General features: G+C 35.3%; 1 protein-coding gene across 2 annotated transcripts in view; it reads right to left on the bottom strand.

Moving 5' to 3' along the window:
- Positions 1–19,252, bottom strand: part of ASPM (assembly factor for spindle microtubules) — a 62,571-nt gene that overhangs the window by 26,800 nt on the left and 16,519 nt on the right. For both annotated transcript variants that reach the window (XM_003823078.4, XM_008976677.4), the window contains exons 8-17: positions 19,006–19,147; positions 18,269–18,399; positions 17,572–17,747; positions 14,137–14,282; positions 13,961–14,046; positions 13,224–13,445; positions 11,502–11,709; positions 11,273–11,415; positions 11,029–11,157; positions 6,906–7,100 (exon numbers count right to left, since the gene is read on the bottom strand). In XM_003823078.4, the coding sequence (XP_003823126.3) occupies positions 6,906–7,100; positions 11,029–11,157; positions 11,273–11,415; positions 11,502–11,709; positions 13,224–13,445; positions 13,961–14,046; positions 14,137–14,282; positions 17,572–17,747; positions 18,269–18,399; positions 19,006–19,147 (1,578 nt within the window). The remainder of the gene's footprint in view (positions 1–6,905; positions 7,101–11,028; positions 11,158–11,272; positions 11,416–11,501; positions 11,710–13,223; positions 13,446–13,960; positions 14,047–14,136; positions 14,283–17,571; positions 17,748–18,268; positions 18,400–19,005; positions 19,148–19,252) is intronic.

Raw genomic sequence — 19,252 nt, 5'->3', positions numbered from 1 at the left:
GATTAAAATTGGACCCTTCCCTTTCACCACATACAGAAAATTAATGCAAGATGGATTAAAGACTTAAATGTAAGACCCAAACCAATAAAAACCCTAGAAGAAAACCTAGGAAATACCACTCCGGATATCAGCCTTGGGAAAGAATTTATAACAAAGCCCCCAAAAGCAATTGCAACAAAAACCATAATTGACAAATGGGACCTAATTAAACTAAAGAGATTCTGCACAGCAAAATAAACTATCAACAGAATAAACAGACAACCTACAGAATGGGAGAAAATATTTGCAAACAATGTATCTAACAAAGGTCTAATATTCAGTATCTATAAGGAACTTAATTCAAAAAACAAAAAACAAATAACCCCACTAAAAAATGGGCAAAGGACATACACACCTCTCAAAGGAAGACACACATGCGGCCAACAAATCTATGAAAAAATGCCCATCATCACTAAACATCAGAAAAATACAAATCAGAACCACAGTGAGATACCATCTCACCCGTCAAGATGGCTGTTTTTAAAAAGTCAAAAAACAGATGCTGGCAAGGTTACAGAGAAAAGAGAACACTTATATACTCCTGGTGGAAATGTAAATTAGTTCGGCTACTGTGAAAATCAATTTGGAGATTTTTCAAAGAACTTAAAACAGAACTTCCATTTGATCCAGCAAACCCACTACGGTGTATATACCCAAAGAAAATAAATCATTCTACCAAAAAGACACATGGATTCATATGTTCATCGCAGAACTAATTCACAATAGCAAAGACATGGAATCAACCAAGACGTCCATCAACAGTGGACTGGATAAAGAAAATGTGGTACACACACACTGGAGACATACATGCAGCCAACAATCATATGGAAAAACGTCAACATCACTGATCATTATAGAAATGCAAATCAAAACCACAATAAGATACTATCTCACATCAATCATAATGGCTATTACTAAAAAGTCAAAAAGTCAGATGCTGGTGAGGTTGTAGAGAAAAAGGAATGCTTATACACTGTTGGTGGGAGTATAAATTAGCTCAACCATTGTGGAAGACAGTGTGGTGATTTCTCAAAGACCTAAAAGCAGAAATACCATTTAACCCAGCAATCCCATTAATGGGTATTTACCCAAAGGAATATAAATTGTTCAATCATAAAGAAGCATGCATGATGTTCACTGCAGCAATATTCACAATAGCAAAGACATGGAATCAACCTAAATGTCCATCAATGACAGACTGGATGAAGAAAATGCGGTACATATATACCATGGAATACAATGCAGCCACAAGAAAGAATGAAATCATGTCCTTTGCAGGGACATGGATGGAGCTGGAGGCCATTATCCTTAGCAAACTAACACGGGAACAGAAAACCAAACACTGCATGTTCTTACTTATAAGTGGGAGCTAAATGATGAGAAAACATGGACACACAGAGGGAAACAACACACAGTGGGGCCTATTGGAGAGTGAAGGGTGGGAGGAGGGAAAGGATCAGGAAAAATAACTAATGGGTACTAGGCTTAATACTTGGGTGACAAAATAATCTGTACAACAAACCCCCATGACACAAGTCTACCTATATAACTGTGACAGAAAAATATATTGGGCCCCCCAAATCACTAAGCTTAAAGAAAAACTCAAGCTGGAAACTGTTTAGGGCAAACCTGTCTCCCATTCTATTGAGCTACCCCTGTGCTCACTGAGGTAAATGCATATCTGATGCCTCCTTTGGAAAGGCTAATCAGAAATTTGAAAGAATGCAACTGTTTGTCTCTCACCTATCTGACCTGGAAGCCCCCTCCCTGCTTTGGGTCTTCCTGCCTTTGTCTCAAGTTATCCTGACTTTCCAGACTAAACCAATGTACTTCTTACATATATTGATTGATGTCTCATGTCTCCCTAAAATGTATAAAACCAAGCTGTGCCCCGACTGCCTTGGGCACATGTCAAGACTTCCTGATGCAGTGTAATGGGTGCACATCCTCAACTCTGGCAAAATAAACTTTCTAAATTAACTGAGACCTGACTCAAATTTTGGGGGTTCATATAACAAACCTGCAAATGTACCCCTAAACCTAAAATAAACGGTAATTTTCAAAAAAAGGAAATGTAGCACATAAGCACCATGGAATACTATGCAGCCATAAAAAAAATTATGTCCTTTGCAGTAATGTGCATTTAGCTGGAGGCCATTATCCTAAGTGATGTAACACAGGAACAGAAAACCAAATATTACATATTCTCACTTATAAGTGGGAGCTAAACACTGAATACATATGGACACAAAGATGGGAACAATAGACACCGGGACTGCTTGATGAGCGCAAGTCAGAGGGAAGTGTGGGTTGGAAGATTATCAGGTACTATGCTCAATACCTGGGTGACAGGATCATTTGTACACTAAGGCTTAATGACATGCAATTTACCCATGTAACATATCTGCTCACATATACCCAGAATCTAAAATAGAAGTAGAAGAAACAAAAAAAGAATATATAATGTATACTGAAGGTAGCATGGCAACAGGGCAAGGATGGTCATTTCAGTAAAACATGCTGAAACAACTGGATATCCATATATTTTTTAAATGTCCTCTAAAACAAATCATCTAAAAATTAGTTTTAGGTGAGATCAAAATGAGGAAGACAAAACATTAATGCTTGTAGAGTATAACATAGGCATACATCTACAAGGCCTTAAGATAAAGAAGATAAAGAAACACTCCTTATATAATACACAAAAAATACTAACAATAAAAGAAAAACAAGAAATTTCATTAGTAAGATATAAAACAGTAAGCTATAGCCTGGGAGAAGACACAACACACATACCAAATAGAGGCCTAATAACAATCATAGTATAACGCTCTTTTATAAATCCACAAGAAGGCAACAGTCTTAAAAGATGCTCAAAATAATACTTCACAAAAGATTTCCAAAATGGAAAAGTTGTTCAACATCATTAATGAAGAAAAATCAAATTAAAACTACTCTGAATACTACTACACAATCACCAGAATGGCTAAAATTAAAAAGACAATTTCCAAATGTTAATGTAGACATGGAGTCATGTGAATGGTCATAAACACCTGGTGGGTTTTAAATCTTTACAAGTACTTTAAAAAACTCTTGGATAGTGTCTACTAAAGTTGAAATATATACAGGCATATCTCGAAGATATTGCAGGTTCAGTTCCAGACCACCACAATAAAGCAAATATTACAATAAAGTGAGTCACACAATTTTTTTGGTTTCCCAATACATACCGAAGTCATCTTTACACTATACTGCAGTCTATTAAGTGTGCAAAAGCATTATGTCTAAAACACTACAAGGTACATACCTAAATTTAAAAATACTAAATTGCTAAAAAATGCTAAGAACCATGTGAGCCTTCAGCAAATTGTAATCTTTTTGCTAGTGGAGGGTCTTACCTTAATGTTGGTGGCTGCTGACTGATCAGAATGGTAGTTATTGTAGGTGGCTTTGGCAATTTTTTAAAAATAAGACAACAATGAAGTTTTACTGTATTGATTGACTCCTTATTCAGAAAAGATTGCTCCATAGCATACAATGCCACTTATTAGCATTTTACCCAAAGTAGAGATTCTTTTAAAATTGGGGTCAATCCTCTCAAAGCCTGCTGCTGCTTTGTCAACTAAATTTATATACTGTTTTAAATTTTACAAAAAGTAGATTTTTTTTCTTTAAACAGGGTCTCACTGTGTCATCTAGGCTGGAGTGCAGTGGTGCAATAATGGCTCACTGCTGCCTTGAATTTCCAGGCTCAAGGGATCCTCCCACCTCAGCTTCCTGAGTAGCTGGGACTATGGATGTGTGCCACCACACTTGGCTAGTTATTTTATTTTATTTTTTATTTTTGAGATGGAGTCTCGCTCTGTCACCAAGGCTGAAGTGCAATGACGTGATCTCGGCTCACTGCAACCTCCACCTCCCAGGTTCAAGGGATTTGCCTGCCTCAGCCTCCCAAGTAGCTGGGATTACAGGCATGCACCCCCATGCCTAGCTAATTTCTGTATTTTTAGTGGAGACGGTGTTTCTCCACGTTGGCCAGGCTGGTCTCGAACTCCTGACCTCATGTGATCTGCCTGCCTCAGCCTCCCAAAGCGCTTGGGATTACAGGCATGAGCCATCATGCCCAGCTTATTTTTATTTTTAAATGGGGTCTCACTTTGTTGCCCAGGCTGATCTCGAACTCCTAGCCTCAAGCCATCCTCCCACCTCAGCCTCCCAAGTTGTTGAGATTATAGGAATGAGCTACCACACTTGGCTACCAGGAGTAGATCCCATTTCAAGAAACTACTTTGTTTGCTTATCTGTAAGAAGCACCTCCTCATCTGTTCAGCTTATATCATGAGATTGCTGCAATTCAGCACACCTTCAGGCACCACTTCTAATTCTAGTTCTCTTGATATTTCTACCACATCTGCAGTTACTTCCTCCAGTGAAATCTTTAACCCATCGAAGTCATCCATAAAAGTTGGTTGGAATCAACTTGTTCCAAACTCCTGTTAATGTTGATATTTTGACCTCCTCCTACGAATCATGAATGTTTTTGATGGCACCTAAAATGATGAATCCTTTCCAGAAGGTTTTCAATTTACTTTACCCAGACCCATCAAAGGAATCACTATATATTGCATCCATAGCCTTACAAAAATGTGTTTCTTAAATAATACAACTTAAAACTCAAATTAATTTTTATCCATGGACTACAGAATGGATGTTGTGTTAGCAGGCATGAAAACAACATTCCTCTCCTTGTCCATGTCCATGACCAGGAGTACTGTCAATTAACAGTAATATTTTAAAAGGAATCTTCTTTTCTGTGTAGTAGGTCTCAACAACGGACTTAGAATATTCAGTAAACCCTGCTATAAACAAATGTGCTGTTATCCAGACTTTGTTGTTCCATTTATAGTGTACAGTCAGAGTATATTTAGCATAATTCTTAAGGGTCCTAGGATTTTCAGAAGGATAAATAAGCACTGGCTTCAACTTAAAGTCACCAGTTGCATTAGCCCCTAATAAGAGAGTAAAACTCTCCTTTGAATCTTTGAAGCTAGAAATTGATTTCCCCTTTCTAGATGCAAAAGTCCTAGATGGCATCTTCTTTTAATAGAAGTCTGTTTTGTCTAGATTGAAAACTTTTGTTTAGTGTAGCCACTTTTATTAATGATCTTAGCTAGATCTTCTGGATAACTTACTGCAGCTTCTACATCAGCACTTGCTGCTTTATCTTGCACTTTTATGTTATGGGAACAGCTTATTTCCTTAAATCTCATGAATCATTCTCTGCTAGCTTCAAAATTTTTGCAGCTTCCTTACTTCTGTCAACCTTTGTAGAACTGAATAGAGTTTGGGCCTTCTCTGGATCAGGCTTTGGCTTATGGGAATGTTGTGGCTGGTTTCATCTTCTATCTAGACCACTCACACTTCCTATCAAAGATCATTAATCTCACATTACCATAATAGATGTAGTACTAATGAAAAAGTTTGAAATATTTTGAGAATTACCAAAATATGACACAAACACAAAGTGAGCATATCCTGTTGGAAAAAGTGTTGCAGACTTGCTTAACACAGGGTTGCCACAAACCTTCAGTTCGTAAAACACTCAATAGCTGCAAAGCACAATAATGCAAAGAGCAATAAAACGAGGTATGCCTATATGCCTTAAGAACAATTGTACTCCTAGTACAATTGAAGAGACTGAATACATTTCACACCAAAAGACATGTTCATAATACCTTTAATCATAATAGCTCAAAACTGGAAAGCCAAATGTTCATCAAAAATAGAACAGATTAAGTATAGTGCAGAATACGAAATAAAAAAATTAAACCACGGCTATACTCAACGCTGATAAATCTCAAAAAATGTAATATCAAATCAAAGAATTCATATGGTTTGAACTCACCTGTAACAATTCAAAAAGTAAGCGAAACTAAATTATTGTGTTTAAAGAAAACACTTAGGAAAATGGCATGATTAGCATAATGGTTAGCTTGAGCTGGGATGGGAGAGTTAATTGAAAAATGCCTTTTGCTACACTGGCAATATTCTATTTCTTGGCCTAGGTGGTTTTACATTGGTATTTATTTTGTGAAAAATCATTAGGCTCTATATTTTTATTTTGGGTAATTTTCTATGTGTAATATTTTACATGTTAAAAAAAGGTTTAAAAAGACAATTATTTAAGTCAGAGAACCCCTCATTTATCAATAATGGTAGCCAGACACAAAAACTTTCAAATTCATAAATCAGATATATTGATGGGGTAAAGCTTCAATGGCATTTATAAATAGTAAATTTAAATAATGCACATCTCTCATGTTATTAAAATATAATTTAATATAAAAAAACTAATTTACATAGATGTAAAGACTATATTAAGTCAGTATTATATATTTTTTCCTAAAAAGAAAAATAATATAGGTATTCTATAGACTAATTATAAGTACTCTTTCCTTTACATGCCAACTAAGTGGAGTAGAGAGAAAAATGTGTACAGTTGTCCCAAAGAGAGGTTTCCAGGACTCAAAGCAAAGATAAAAAAGAACCTGGTTGGTTATGTGGATCTACAAAGTAGAATGGTTCAGTAGGCCAGCATGTCCCACAGCGTAGAAGATGCAACAAAGAAGACAGCAACAGGTACAGAATTAGAATGTTTGCTTTTTCAGAGCAAATGCATTTCAATTATGTTTCAGCCTTCTGCTGAACACCATAACGAGCTTTTCAGGTAGTAAATATTTGTTAAATTAAGTATTAGATAAAGAATCCTAAAATATAATCATTGAAAACTTCATCACATTTTACCTTCTTACTTAAAAAAGTCATTAAAATTTTTTAAATTCAAAAATTAGTCCAGGATACTATACCTGAATAAGTGATGCTGCTTTATTTTGAACTTTTTCCAGCTTTTCCTTTTTTAACATTAATAATTTTCTCTGTGCTAAGACTCTTCGCCAATATTTCTGAATGACGAGTGCTGCATTAATTCTTTTTCTCAATCTTTGTTTTGCTAGAAAATTGATTACAGCCAATTGAATAATTCTTGCAGCTTTCTCTCTCTCCTAAAATAAAAAAGTCAGCAAATGTAAATTAAACACTCACTTAAGACCTTAAATTATTCTTTGTAAGATAACCATATGTTAAACACCAATCAAATTGATACTGGAAATAAAACACCCCTACACTTCTTGTGTTCATCTTTGGAATACTGATAATTCCAGGAATGTCGAAAGCGCTGATAGGTGGGCTTGCAGATATTTTGTATGATGAAACAAAGATTCCTAAGAAATAGTCTAAGATAAAGATTAGACATGTTTGATCTATCACAGATCCTCAGTAATCAAGATAAAGGCCATTTGAAGTGTAATGTGGTATGTTTCTCAGATTCAGGTCCACTGAATTCATGATTAACTTTTAGGAAAGGGGAGGATTGTATGAAAAAAAGAATGTGTTAGAGAATTGTAACAATTTGAACAAAGCAAAACACTAAAGGGGAGAAACAAAATACCTCCTCCTTTAGCACAGAATACATTGTGGCCTCAGGTCATACAAGCTCAAGAGAAAAAGTATAGTTTGGGTTATGAGAAGTGGTATCTGAGATGCCCAACATTTGTGGTCAAAGAGGACCCAGCTCCCTAGTTATGTTAGAAGGCAATACCCCCCATATCTCTACTTGTTACTTCTGATAATAAATTGCTGTAAATAATAACATATTCTATGTCCAGCACCATTCTGAACACTTCATGCACAATCCATTTAAATCTCACAACCACCACCATAAGAACAAATGAGCAAATACTACTCTTATGATCACTAGAAAACTGAGGCAATGAGGTCAATTAGCTTGTTAGTTTATTGGTAATATAGCCAGGATACGAATCAGGCAGTTTGGCTTTAAAGTAACTTTGCTATACTGTCCAATACTAGATTTCTCAATTTACTTCACTGGAATTGGAGACTAGAAAATGAACTATTTCCTCTGGTGGGAAGGAATAACTTATGGCAGGGATGTCTGGCAGCTTTTTGTGTTGCTGTCTGGGACAGTCCACCATGCAAGGGTAGGCTCTACACAGAGATTAGCTATAATTCCAATTATTAATTAATAACAATCAGTGGTTGGTATCTGTGCATGAAAATTGTGCAATAGGGGAAACAACTATGGAAATAATCAAACTGTTATTTTTACATATAAAAAAGGTGACCAATAGATTGAAACATAAATACTAAGGAATGGTAAGTGCTATATATTGGATCATTCCTCTGGGGAGAAAGAGTAGACAATTCCAAAATCGGGCTAGGGGAATTATGTATATAACAAGTTGATTAAGTCATCTAACACCATTATCAATGCCCTTGTGAAACCTATGGCCTTTAGGACTGTAGAGACTCAAGTTAAAAGCACACCCCTGTTACAGTAAATAAATAAATACACAAATAAAATTTTCAAATGTTGCAGTTCAGAAGTATATTGCATTTGAGACAAAAGTTGTAAGGGTCAGGGCATTCATGGACAAAATAGGCTAAAGTAAATTGTAACTTATCTCAGTTTTTAGATCATCTCTATAGAACTAAAATACAACTTTACATGCCATTAGAGAATTTAAAGATGGAAAGTAAATAAATTAGAAGAGGCAAATATATTACCAAATTTAGCAAGTATTTGAAAATTACATATACTGATGATAAAAGTTTCCATGCCTATGGTCATTGACCCTTTTTAATCAGACTGTTGTTGAGTCAGCCAGGTACCAGCTTATTTCTTTTATCTTGCCTCATATATATAGGGCCAAATTCTAGGACTTCTTTTGCTTTGGAGTTTATGGCTATTTGTTGACAGGAAGAACTGAGAGCTGTAATGTACCAGGGGATGCTTCAATAGTTCATCAGGTAATTTTAGCTACTTGACAAAGTTTCTTTGTCATAATAAAAGTTTGAGCCACTCCATTAATAGATTTATATGAATTATAACATAAAAGCAAAATATAAAACCTGAAAAATAGCTATCTCAAGTTAATATGTTTAGTAGCTTGCAATAACATAGGGAGCCTGCTGCTTAATGTTCTAAATAGAAAACGGAAAGATATAATTGGATGTGAGGTAATTGTATAAAAGAGGGAGTATGGTCACCAAGAAAAAGGAGAGAAGCAGTGGTCTGACTGGGTCCAAGAAGTTTAACCATAAGTATAGAAACTTCTCTTAACTCTTCAAAAAAACTTCTCTTAATCCTTCAAAAAAATGGAAACTTCTATTTGCATTAAGGAAATAAATCAAGAAAAGGGATCTCACTAGCAAAAAGCTGAGAAAATTCTACAGTTAATATCAGACTAAGGCTGGGTGCAGTGGCTCACGCATATAATCCCAGCACTGTGGGAGACAGAGTCAGGCAGATCACTTGAGGCAGGAGTTTAAGACCAGCCTAGGCAATGGGGTGAAATCCTGTCTCTACAAAAAATACAAAAATTAGCTGGGTGTGGTGGCATGCACCTATAATCCCAACTACTCAGGAGGCTGAGGCACAAGAATGGCTTGAACCCAAGAGACAAAATGTGAAGTGAGCCAAGATCGCGCTATTGCACTCCTGCCTGGGTGACAGAGTGAGACCTCGTCTCCAAAAGAAAAAAAAAAATCTGATTAATACAAGGCTATCTTGAGCAGAAAATAAAAGCAGAATACACATATATCTATCTCTTGTAATTCTAAAACTCTCATTTAATGCAATATACAATGGGTGAATCAAATAGCTTGAGGACTGGCCAGGGGAGACACTTTCCTGAACTCTTCCAATTCCCCTAGAAGTACTGGAAGCTTCTAAGGGAATTGCTTGAGTAAAGTTTTCAGGAAGTTATTCTCCAAGTGATATGTAGGCAGGGAGGCAGATCCTGAGTTTAGGGGCACTATAGGGCACACAGCATATACAGTAGCAGAAAAGACCATTTGTGAGTGTTAAGACCCTGCCTATTTCCCAAACTTTACTATGAAGAGTTTAAGTAGGGGAAAAGAAAATTATTTCAATTAGTCTTATTTCCAAGTCTGGTGTGAAATGAAAAAACACATATTGTGTTTGAAAGTTGTCAAAATTTATCTGTTTTACACAGCTACCAAGAACTTTATCACAGATGCATTATATTTCAAAGTTGAGAAGGAATATTGGGTGGAATGTATTTCTGAAATATTTATGATAAATTTTACCAGGCATAGATGCTTGTTTTATTTTTTTTGGTTTTCCAAATAAATAAACACAATATTAGTTAGTAGATGGAATAGGGTGACAAAAAGAGTGAAATAGTTTGTTCAACTTGATCAAGGAGGCCGTTTCTTAGATTATTAAAAATAACAATTTTCTCAGAACTTAAGAAAAAAATTTTTTACATTAATGAAATTTTTGTACTATTGGGGTCACAAAGGGAAACAATAAATAACATCTCTATTCTCATGCCCAGATCCTAACATTTTGAAAAATTAATAGCAGAAACCAAAATGCCACTTTTAAAACTAATAAAGGATAAAGTAGAAGACAGCTTCATGGCAAACAAACTAAGCTTACTAGTTAAATCACAAAATCAGACACTTGATGCTCAGGCCCAGGCAGCACTAGTTGAGGTCAAGCCTCACACAGCACAGAATAAAAAATTAATGGAAAGCTCCCGCTCTCCAGAGGCAGGTTAGATTCCAATAGGAGGAAAGGAAGGGCTGAGTCAATGTGAGCTATGTATTCCTCACAAATTTAAAAAGCAGATTAAGTTATTCCTCTTCCCCTGGAACAGACTAGGTGAAGGGGTGGACAGACTGGAAGATACATCAAATGAAGGGAATATTAGCAATTAGGGAGAAATACTCATACCTCCCCAACCCAAAATACATATACACAATTACTAAATTTATCTTAATAATGCCATACATCCATAAAATGTAAAATCATATCAAAAATCAATCAACAAATACCTTCTAAAGTATAATTCACACTATAGTAGTTTCATATTCTAGGAGTACCTGATGGCGTTTGAGATCTGTTTTTAGTTTATATTTTCTCCATGTTGTTTGTATGAGTCGAGCAGCTCTCATTTCTTTACGAAGATCCAAAAGCCTTGCACAAAGAAATGACAAATAGGTAATAACCACCTAAAAAAAACCCACAAAAGATAAAAACAGAATATCAACAGAGAATACAGTACTTACTATCATCTTCTGAGACTTTATTATTGAATTAATAATTAGAAACTCTTCTTTTACTTACCTTTTCATCTGGAATTGTATTTGACATATCTGAATGATTAATCATAGCAGGTATTCCACCAAGGTCTCTAACTGCAGACCTAACCAAGTGAAAATTTTTCTTTTCATTTTCTAGGAGCTCTTTGTATAGCTCTGAAGTATTTTCTGTTATGCAGGAGGAAAGGAGAAATTAGCCGTAGCTTCAAATCAGACATGGCAAAAAATTGGAAAAGTAACCAAAAGGGACTAACCATGATCAAATGCTTTAAGTGACATATCCAGAGAACTGTCATCAGATTCAGATGATGAATTTAATACCACTGAACCAGTTTGCGTACATTCCACAGTTTGAGTAGTACGCTGACATATAGCGTCAAATGGCACATAGCAAGGATGGTAATGGTGGATCAGGTAACATAACACACGGCCGTCTGAGAAAGACACTGTAAAATTCTCCACCTGATTGAAAATGCCAGAAAAACAATTAACCGCATTTAGAAAGTAATATAGACATAATGGTTTGCAGAATACCTGTGAATAATAAAGGCAGAGACTGGAGTGACAAATCTACAAGGCAAGTAATGGCAAGTTTGACTGGTAAACTCTAAAATTTAAAAGAAAAAAATAAAAGAGTATCCCCTAGAACTTTATGTGAGAGCATGGCACATCCAACACCTTGATTTCAGACTTCTAACCTCTGGAACTGTGAGAGAATAAATTTCTACTTTAAGCCACCTAGTTTGCTGTAATTTGCTATGGTAGTCTTAGGAAACTACAACAACAAGCAATGAGAGTGGATTCTCGTTATTTGTGAATATTGAACCATTGCATAGAGGAGAAATATAAGGTTAGTGTCCTGTGAGCCTCTGGTTATAATATGTTTATCAACCAATCCGCACATAACCTTGTTCACAGGTGTTTCTGATTCGATAACACTAACTCATGGCGAACAGCATTATAATTCACGCCTGCATTAAAATTAGTTAATGCATATATTTTCTGTATATGGCACATCACAGTCTTCTCCTAAGAACACTAGACAGGGCTTCATTACTACACTTGAAAGCCATTTTAAACAGGGAACTCACCAACAAAAAGCACAAAAATGCAAAAAAGTACAATGCTAAATAGGTCCTGAAAAGGACGCTTGTTTACAGTATAAGAGCTGAAACAAAAAGAGCACCACCTTGTTTGACATCAGCTGGCTATGAGGGCCCAGGCATTCACACACGTCAATAAATGACCACAAAATACTGCAACTACTAATTTTGGCATTAAAAAGAAATTTTAGCTAGTATGCAAATTCCAAATATGGAATTAATTAATACCGATGATCAACTTTGGCTCTCTAGTATTTAGTTAAAACATAGAAGATTATCCATATGTTTAACAATTTTTGTACTAATAACTTCTTGGTATAATCATATTGCAAGACTTACCATATTTAGCTATACATACTGTGTATCACTGTTTCTGTCTCATATTTATTACCAGATAGTTTATCCATGTGTTTAGGGGAAATTTTTTTCATATATTTACACTAAGAAGTATACTTCATACAGAAATACAGTATTAACCTAACAAATGATTATAGAGAGACTCAAATTTTGTTCTTCTTCCTCTAACTAGTGGTAAGTTCTTAGTTGTCCCTTTCTGAATGTGGGCTTATTTGAATTGATCTTTATAATAATGATATGATTCTTTTATGTCCCAGTTCTATGCAAGCATCTTCTACTAAGACTTCCATCTAGGGCACATTTTTCTTTTCTTGATAAAATTATCATGTATCACACAATTGGTGACAGATTAGATGAAATACAGTGTATGATAATACATTCACTCATTTGAGGGAAAGTTTGCTTACACAGATGAACTAAGAAATTCAAGAAAAGACTTCAGGCATTAAGTTTAAGTGACTTTCATCAAAATTTATTAAAATATATTGGGTTAAAACAAAAAACAAAGAAACTTACCTTTTTATTATAGAAGGCACAAACAGCATTTACCCAATCCATCAATAACTTTATGTTTTCACTATATTGTTCAAAGGAACCACAATCCCTTTTGCCTTTTTTCTTATTAATAAGATCATCAGAATGGCATGATAGTAGAGATATTGTTTTCTTTATACTCTTTGTGTGTTTTAGAAAGGCAATTTCTTCCTTTAATTGATCTAAGTTAAGGGAAATATCCACCTAAAACAAACACAGAAAAAGATAAATACCTTCATATTTTCCATAGATTATTTTTAACCCACAGAAATCAAAGTAACTATCTTCTATTTAGAGAAACTGTAGATGTTTTAAACCAGGAAGTTAAAAAAATCAAAGAAAATAAAGTGCCTGAAATGGATATTTTAGTACAAAACAGTCGCTTTTTTTTTCCCCAAAGGCAAACACCATCTACACTGAAGTGATAAAATGTTTAGTGGTTAAGAACATGGGATTTGGGGCCACATGGGATTTATCAATGATGTAAACTGTAGTTTCAGTTTCCTCATCTGAGAGGTAGACATAACACCTACTTTGCAGGTGTGGTGAAGATTAGATTGAAATATATATATATATATAGCATTTATCACAGTTACTGGGGCAAAATAAACCTTATTAAATGATGGTTGTTGTTGTTATTCTTTATTAGATTCAAATTGTTTTTATAAATCAGTAATCAAAATTGATAAAAAATACAAGATGTACCAAATGTATAATACCTGAAAAGCAAATGCTATTTTCCAAAGCAACCTGAGAGTTTTTTCTCTGTGCCTATCCACAATATCCTTAGATAGAATTGTATTTCCTATAAAAGAAAAGGTTGTCCATTAGCATAATGTACGCACATATCAATATTCAGTGAGGAGAATAAGTTTTACCTCTACTCAGTTTTTACCATGCTCATCACTTAATTCAATTCCTCGTGATTTAAGAACTTGAAGAACAATGTCAACATTGTGCATCTTTTGAAGACGACTTATTGCCGGAATCCTGAGTTTCTTTGAGAGGTCCCAGTTCTGTGTGAGAAGTTCCATGGTTCGCCTGGCAGTAATAAAATGTTCAGATGAAATTATCATAAAAACGTATATGAAAAAACCCTTAACTGAAATATAGTTATTTCCCACATAAATCCCAACAGTTACAGGGCTTTATGATCAGAAAGACTTCAAAAAACTATCTCAAAACTCTGTTGCTCCATAGTCGGCAAGTAGAGTTCTTATTTTAAGTTTGGGATTGAAGTGTGTGAACAGATGATAAGAAAATAAGATATACATATATAAATGCACACATCAACAAAACAATAGGGCTCTACAGAGAAGAGAAAGAAAGGAAAGGACAGAAAAGAGAGGAGAGGGATGTAGAGCAGTGAGGAAGCACATTTATTGGGATGTACTATATTGTACACATCAAGCAAGTGCTTTATTTTCTTATTTTAGTTATCATGGTAAAGCCCACAATTAATTATTGTTAGATAAAGAAACTAAGGCCTATAGAGCTTAAATGAATTGCCTATGGTCATAGAGCTGGTAATGGCAAAACTAAGATGAGAACTAAAATCCAGTTTTACTAGTTTCCACAGTAATTCCTATATACATATAAAAATATATGTATATATACACACACGAATATTTGAGTATCTACCTAACAAAGACAGAAAAAGCAAGCCCCAACTGATTTCTGTCTTCAACAAAAAGCTGGTAGAATTACTTATACAACCATAGTCTCTAAAGGCTAGAAAGAGACTTAAGATAATTCTAGGCCAACCATCCAGTCAATTGTAGACCAACCCAACACCCATGGCATTAATAGAGTAACCATCCCAAAGCATTCTCAAGTGACTTCAAAGATTTATAAAACAGTCGTTTTGCTGACACTTATCAAAACAGAAATTTGGTTATACAAGATTGATCTCTTAACTACTTAGAATTCCTAACCGACTAAATAACATCAACATCCAACAGTGCTAAATCCTCAGTAACTCCTGTAAAAGCATAAAAATGGGCTTTCTGGCCAGCCGCGGTGGCTCACGCCTGTAATCCCAACATTTTGGGAGGCTGAGGTGGGTGGATCACCTGAGGTCAGGAGTTCAAGACCAGCCTGACCAACATGGTGAAACCCCGTCTCCACTGAAAATACAAAAATTAAATAGGCATGGTGGTGCACACCTATAGTCCCAGCTACTCATGGAGCTGAGGCAGGAGAATCGCTTGAACACAGAGGCAGAGGCTGCAGTGAGCCGAGATCGTGCCACTGCAAGCCAGCCTGGGTGACAGAGTGAGACTCTGTCTCAAAAAAAAAAAAAAAAAAAAAAAAAGGAGGGGGACTTTCTTTGTGGAAAAATAGCACTGAACATTAAACCAATCCTTGTTCCTCCTAGAAAGTGGAAAAAGTATAAAAACAATTCCTATTGGCCAGAATATTGATGTGGTAGCTTGAATTTATTAAATAAACAAATTAACCAACTAAAAAAATGTGAAATATTTTAAGCAAAATGATCTTAGCTCGTATGGAACTGCTAAAGTGAGACAAAGCTGCAGTAAAAAGACTATTAACTTGTGAGAATACTGATCAGAAAGTAAAGAATGTTCATGGAAATTTAGCCTAAAAGAAGGCAAGGGACATGTAAACTGTTTTTCAAAAACCGGAGATTCATAAAAATCTAGGATCTCGTCCTCATAAATGTCAAAGAATTCCTCCATTCTGGCCAAGCGGTCCTCTGACCTCTGCTTGAACCTTCCAACACTGTGAACTGGTTGTTTGATAAAGACACGTCTGAATATTGGCAAGTTTTTAAACCAAACCCACATTCATCTTCCTGAAATTTTCATTGTTCATGCATACTTATTTTGCTTGGCAATAAACAATTTAATCACCTTTTATTATAAGACAGTTCTTCAAATATCTTAAAACATTTATGCCCCAGAGTTTTCTCTTCTGTTCTACTTCTCTAAATATTCACAGTTCTTTCAATTGGTCTCCATCAAACATGGATATAAGGTTTTCTAGTTTATACTCTAAAGTTATCTCTAGTCGAAATAAAGAAATTAAAAAGTATATCCAAATAGCTTCTTTCCTATTCAGCTGAGTTTTAGACAACATGAATTTTAACATGAAGACTGCCTGCAATTAATTTTAGCTACAATATAAGCAATTTAAAATCTGACAAAAATGTACCAGGGTCAGCTAAAGAGTTTGGGAAGTTTTACTGTAGCAGAGATATTTTATAAAGACCATTAAATCTGTGCTCCCCATACGTCAACATTTAACTAGCTGTTTTGAGGCATAGCAACTTCCTAAATACAGAGAAAAAAACTTTCATTGCTTTAAAGAAATCTCTTGCCTTGACCCCAAAAGTGCTTCCTTGATAAGGATACAATATATATTTTGGAGAGTTCCCTAGAAATAAAATGAGTATCTCCAACCCAGATACCCTAAAGAGGCCAATCATGGCAAAATGCTAAAGGCCATTCCTTCTAAGCAAAACTGGCTATCCATCATACATACCAAAGCCAATTTTGAGCATTCCAGTTTGTTATTGAGGAAATATTGTGTAATTTGAAGTCAGATTTCATGAGTTTATGTCTCAATTCCACTGTGGAAAACTTGGGCAATCTATTCTACCACTTCATCTTATTTTCCTCATATGTAAAACAAGGTTAATACTACTAAAAATGGTCTCAAATGATATAAAATTCATGAAACCACTGTCAATAAAAAGTGTCATTTTGGCCAGGCATGGTGGCTCATGCCTGTAATCCCAGAACTTTGGGAGGCCGAGGCAGGCGGATCACGAGGTCAGGAGATCGAGACCATCCTGGCTAACACGGTGAAACCCCGTCTCTACTAAAAATACAAAAAATTAGCTGGGCGTGGTGGTGGGCACCTGCAGTCCCAGCTACTCCGGAGGCTGAGGCAGGAGAATGGCGTGAACCCAGGAGGCAGGCTTGCAGTGAGCCGAGACCTTGCCAGTGCCCTCCAGACTGGGCAACAGAGCAAGACTCCGTCTCAAAAAAAGAAAAAAAGTGTTATTTCAATGTTTGACATTTTAATTAGTTTAATGGTCTTCCCAACTCCTATTCTGAGACATCAGTAATTATTATCCATGAGTCCCAGTCACATGCCATCAGGAAAAAAGGTGTGGATAGGAGACAAGGTTTCTGGACATAACATTGATGTACCACTTCCCTGAAAAAAAAAAACCTCAATTTTTTTCAGTACTAAATTTATTGTACTACATGAAAGAGCAAGATTGAATAATTACAAAAAAAGTGTTTTCCAGAAAATGTTAGTCTATTCCATTAAGCAAAATAATTCTATTTCTTATACGTACACAAGGCGCACTCCACATTGCAAGTCTACAGCAAGATTTGTAACGGCAAAATCAAATTCATCAAATGGTGTCTGAACATGGTTAACAGGTAATCCCAATAAGCCAAGGTGACGGGAAAGGTCACCTTCACCACTTAGGAAATCTCGTGAAAAAGCCAAAAGGATTTCTTTACTAGCCTATAAAGAAATAAGTTCCAGATATTATATTCCAATATTATAATTTTGCTTATAATAAAAACAAATCCTCCAAATCATTCTGTACATATAAAAATAAAATAATATAAAAAGTTTCATATTATACATTAATAATGCAAATTTCATACATATTTCCAACTTAAGATCTTTCTAAAAGTTGCTCATAATAATACACTATAAAAACTAGCATTAACTTGATTATATACTACATCAAAATTAGGGAAGAAATTTTCTCAAAAATTAAATCTTCAGAAGCATAGTTTAATCCATTTTCAAGTCAAAATTAAGAGTAATGATAATGTGCTGATGAAAGGTAAACCAATAAAAACCAGGGATGGTTAGAATTACTGATGGGACTCACCAGACAGGCATTCCTATTTTACTCCTCTGAGTATTATTCTTTGGAAAACTAATTTTTTTTCTAAAGAGAAAACATACCATGAAAGCAAGCAAAAGTCGTAAATGGGAAATATAAAATATAAAGCATAAAATGAAAAGCATACCTTGAATTCGGCATCTTTACAGAAGAGACAAGGATCATGATCAATAAGTCTGGAAATTTTAGCATAATCAAGAAAACAGACCAACAACAATAACTTTTTCAATGTAAACTTGGACAAAACTTCTTCATGACCTTAAATAAAGTACAAAAAAGCACAGCAAGTTAATCTATGAAAGGTAGGTTTCATCTTAAAATATGATAATAATAATAATAATAATAATAAGGTGTTAGTAAAACAAAAAGTGTGGGGTAGCAAGCACAAATAAAACACTATGTGCCTTTTCTAGTGCTCTATGTGTATAAATCCATTTAATCCTCCCAATATCTCTATGGGACAAGTATGCACCACTTAATATTTTCAATTCATAGATGAGGAAACAGGCACAGAGGCATCAAGAGATTTAGTTGGTCTTACTCAACAAATATTTAATGAACACCTACTACATGCAGGCACCATCGTAGGTGTTAGATATACAGTACCAAATTACAACAAACATGACCCCCATAGGACTTACAACCTACTGAGGGGAGAGGATGGGTAGAGACAACAGATAGAATTATAAATAGTGATGGAGGAATTAACGGGGAATGAGGGTGGAGGAAGGGAGAGTACTAGAAGCAGAGACTTACTTAGATTGGTTTCTTTGAGAAAGGAAAATGTAAACAGAAACAGGAAGAATGACAATAAGCCATTCATGTATAGTGTGGAGAGAATGTAGGAGAGGCAGAGATACTTACCATCTCTATACAGGTGAGGAACAGTGGGGTGTCTATACTCAGCTGCTATATCAGGATTCCAAAGTAGGCGATTCAGAATAAACATAGCCAACCCTGTGACATCACTGTTATCTTCCAAAGATATGAGTTCTCCATAAGTTGTCTGAAAATAAATTAAAGCCAAAGTCAGAATTATGCTATCTCTAAGAAACAAAGGGAAGTGACTGAGGAATGGCAGACCATAACCTAAGGAACTGGCAATGTTCTA

The sequence above is a fragment of the Pan paniscus genome, chromosome 1 (assembly GCF_029289425.2).
Source record: "Pan paniscus chromosome 1, NHGRI_mPanPan1-v2.0_pri, whole genome shotgun sequence".
NCBI lineage: Eukaryota > Metazoa > Chordata > Mammalia > Primates > Hominidae > Pan > Pan paniscus.
Note: the sequence above shows the minus strand (reverse complement) of the source record. Positions and strands in the feature narration are given on the sequence as shown.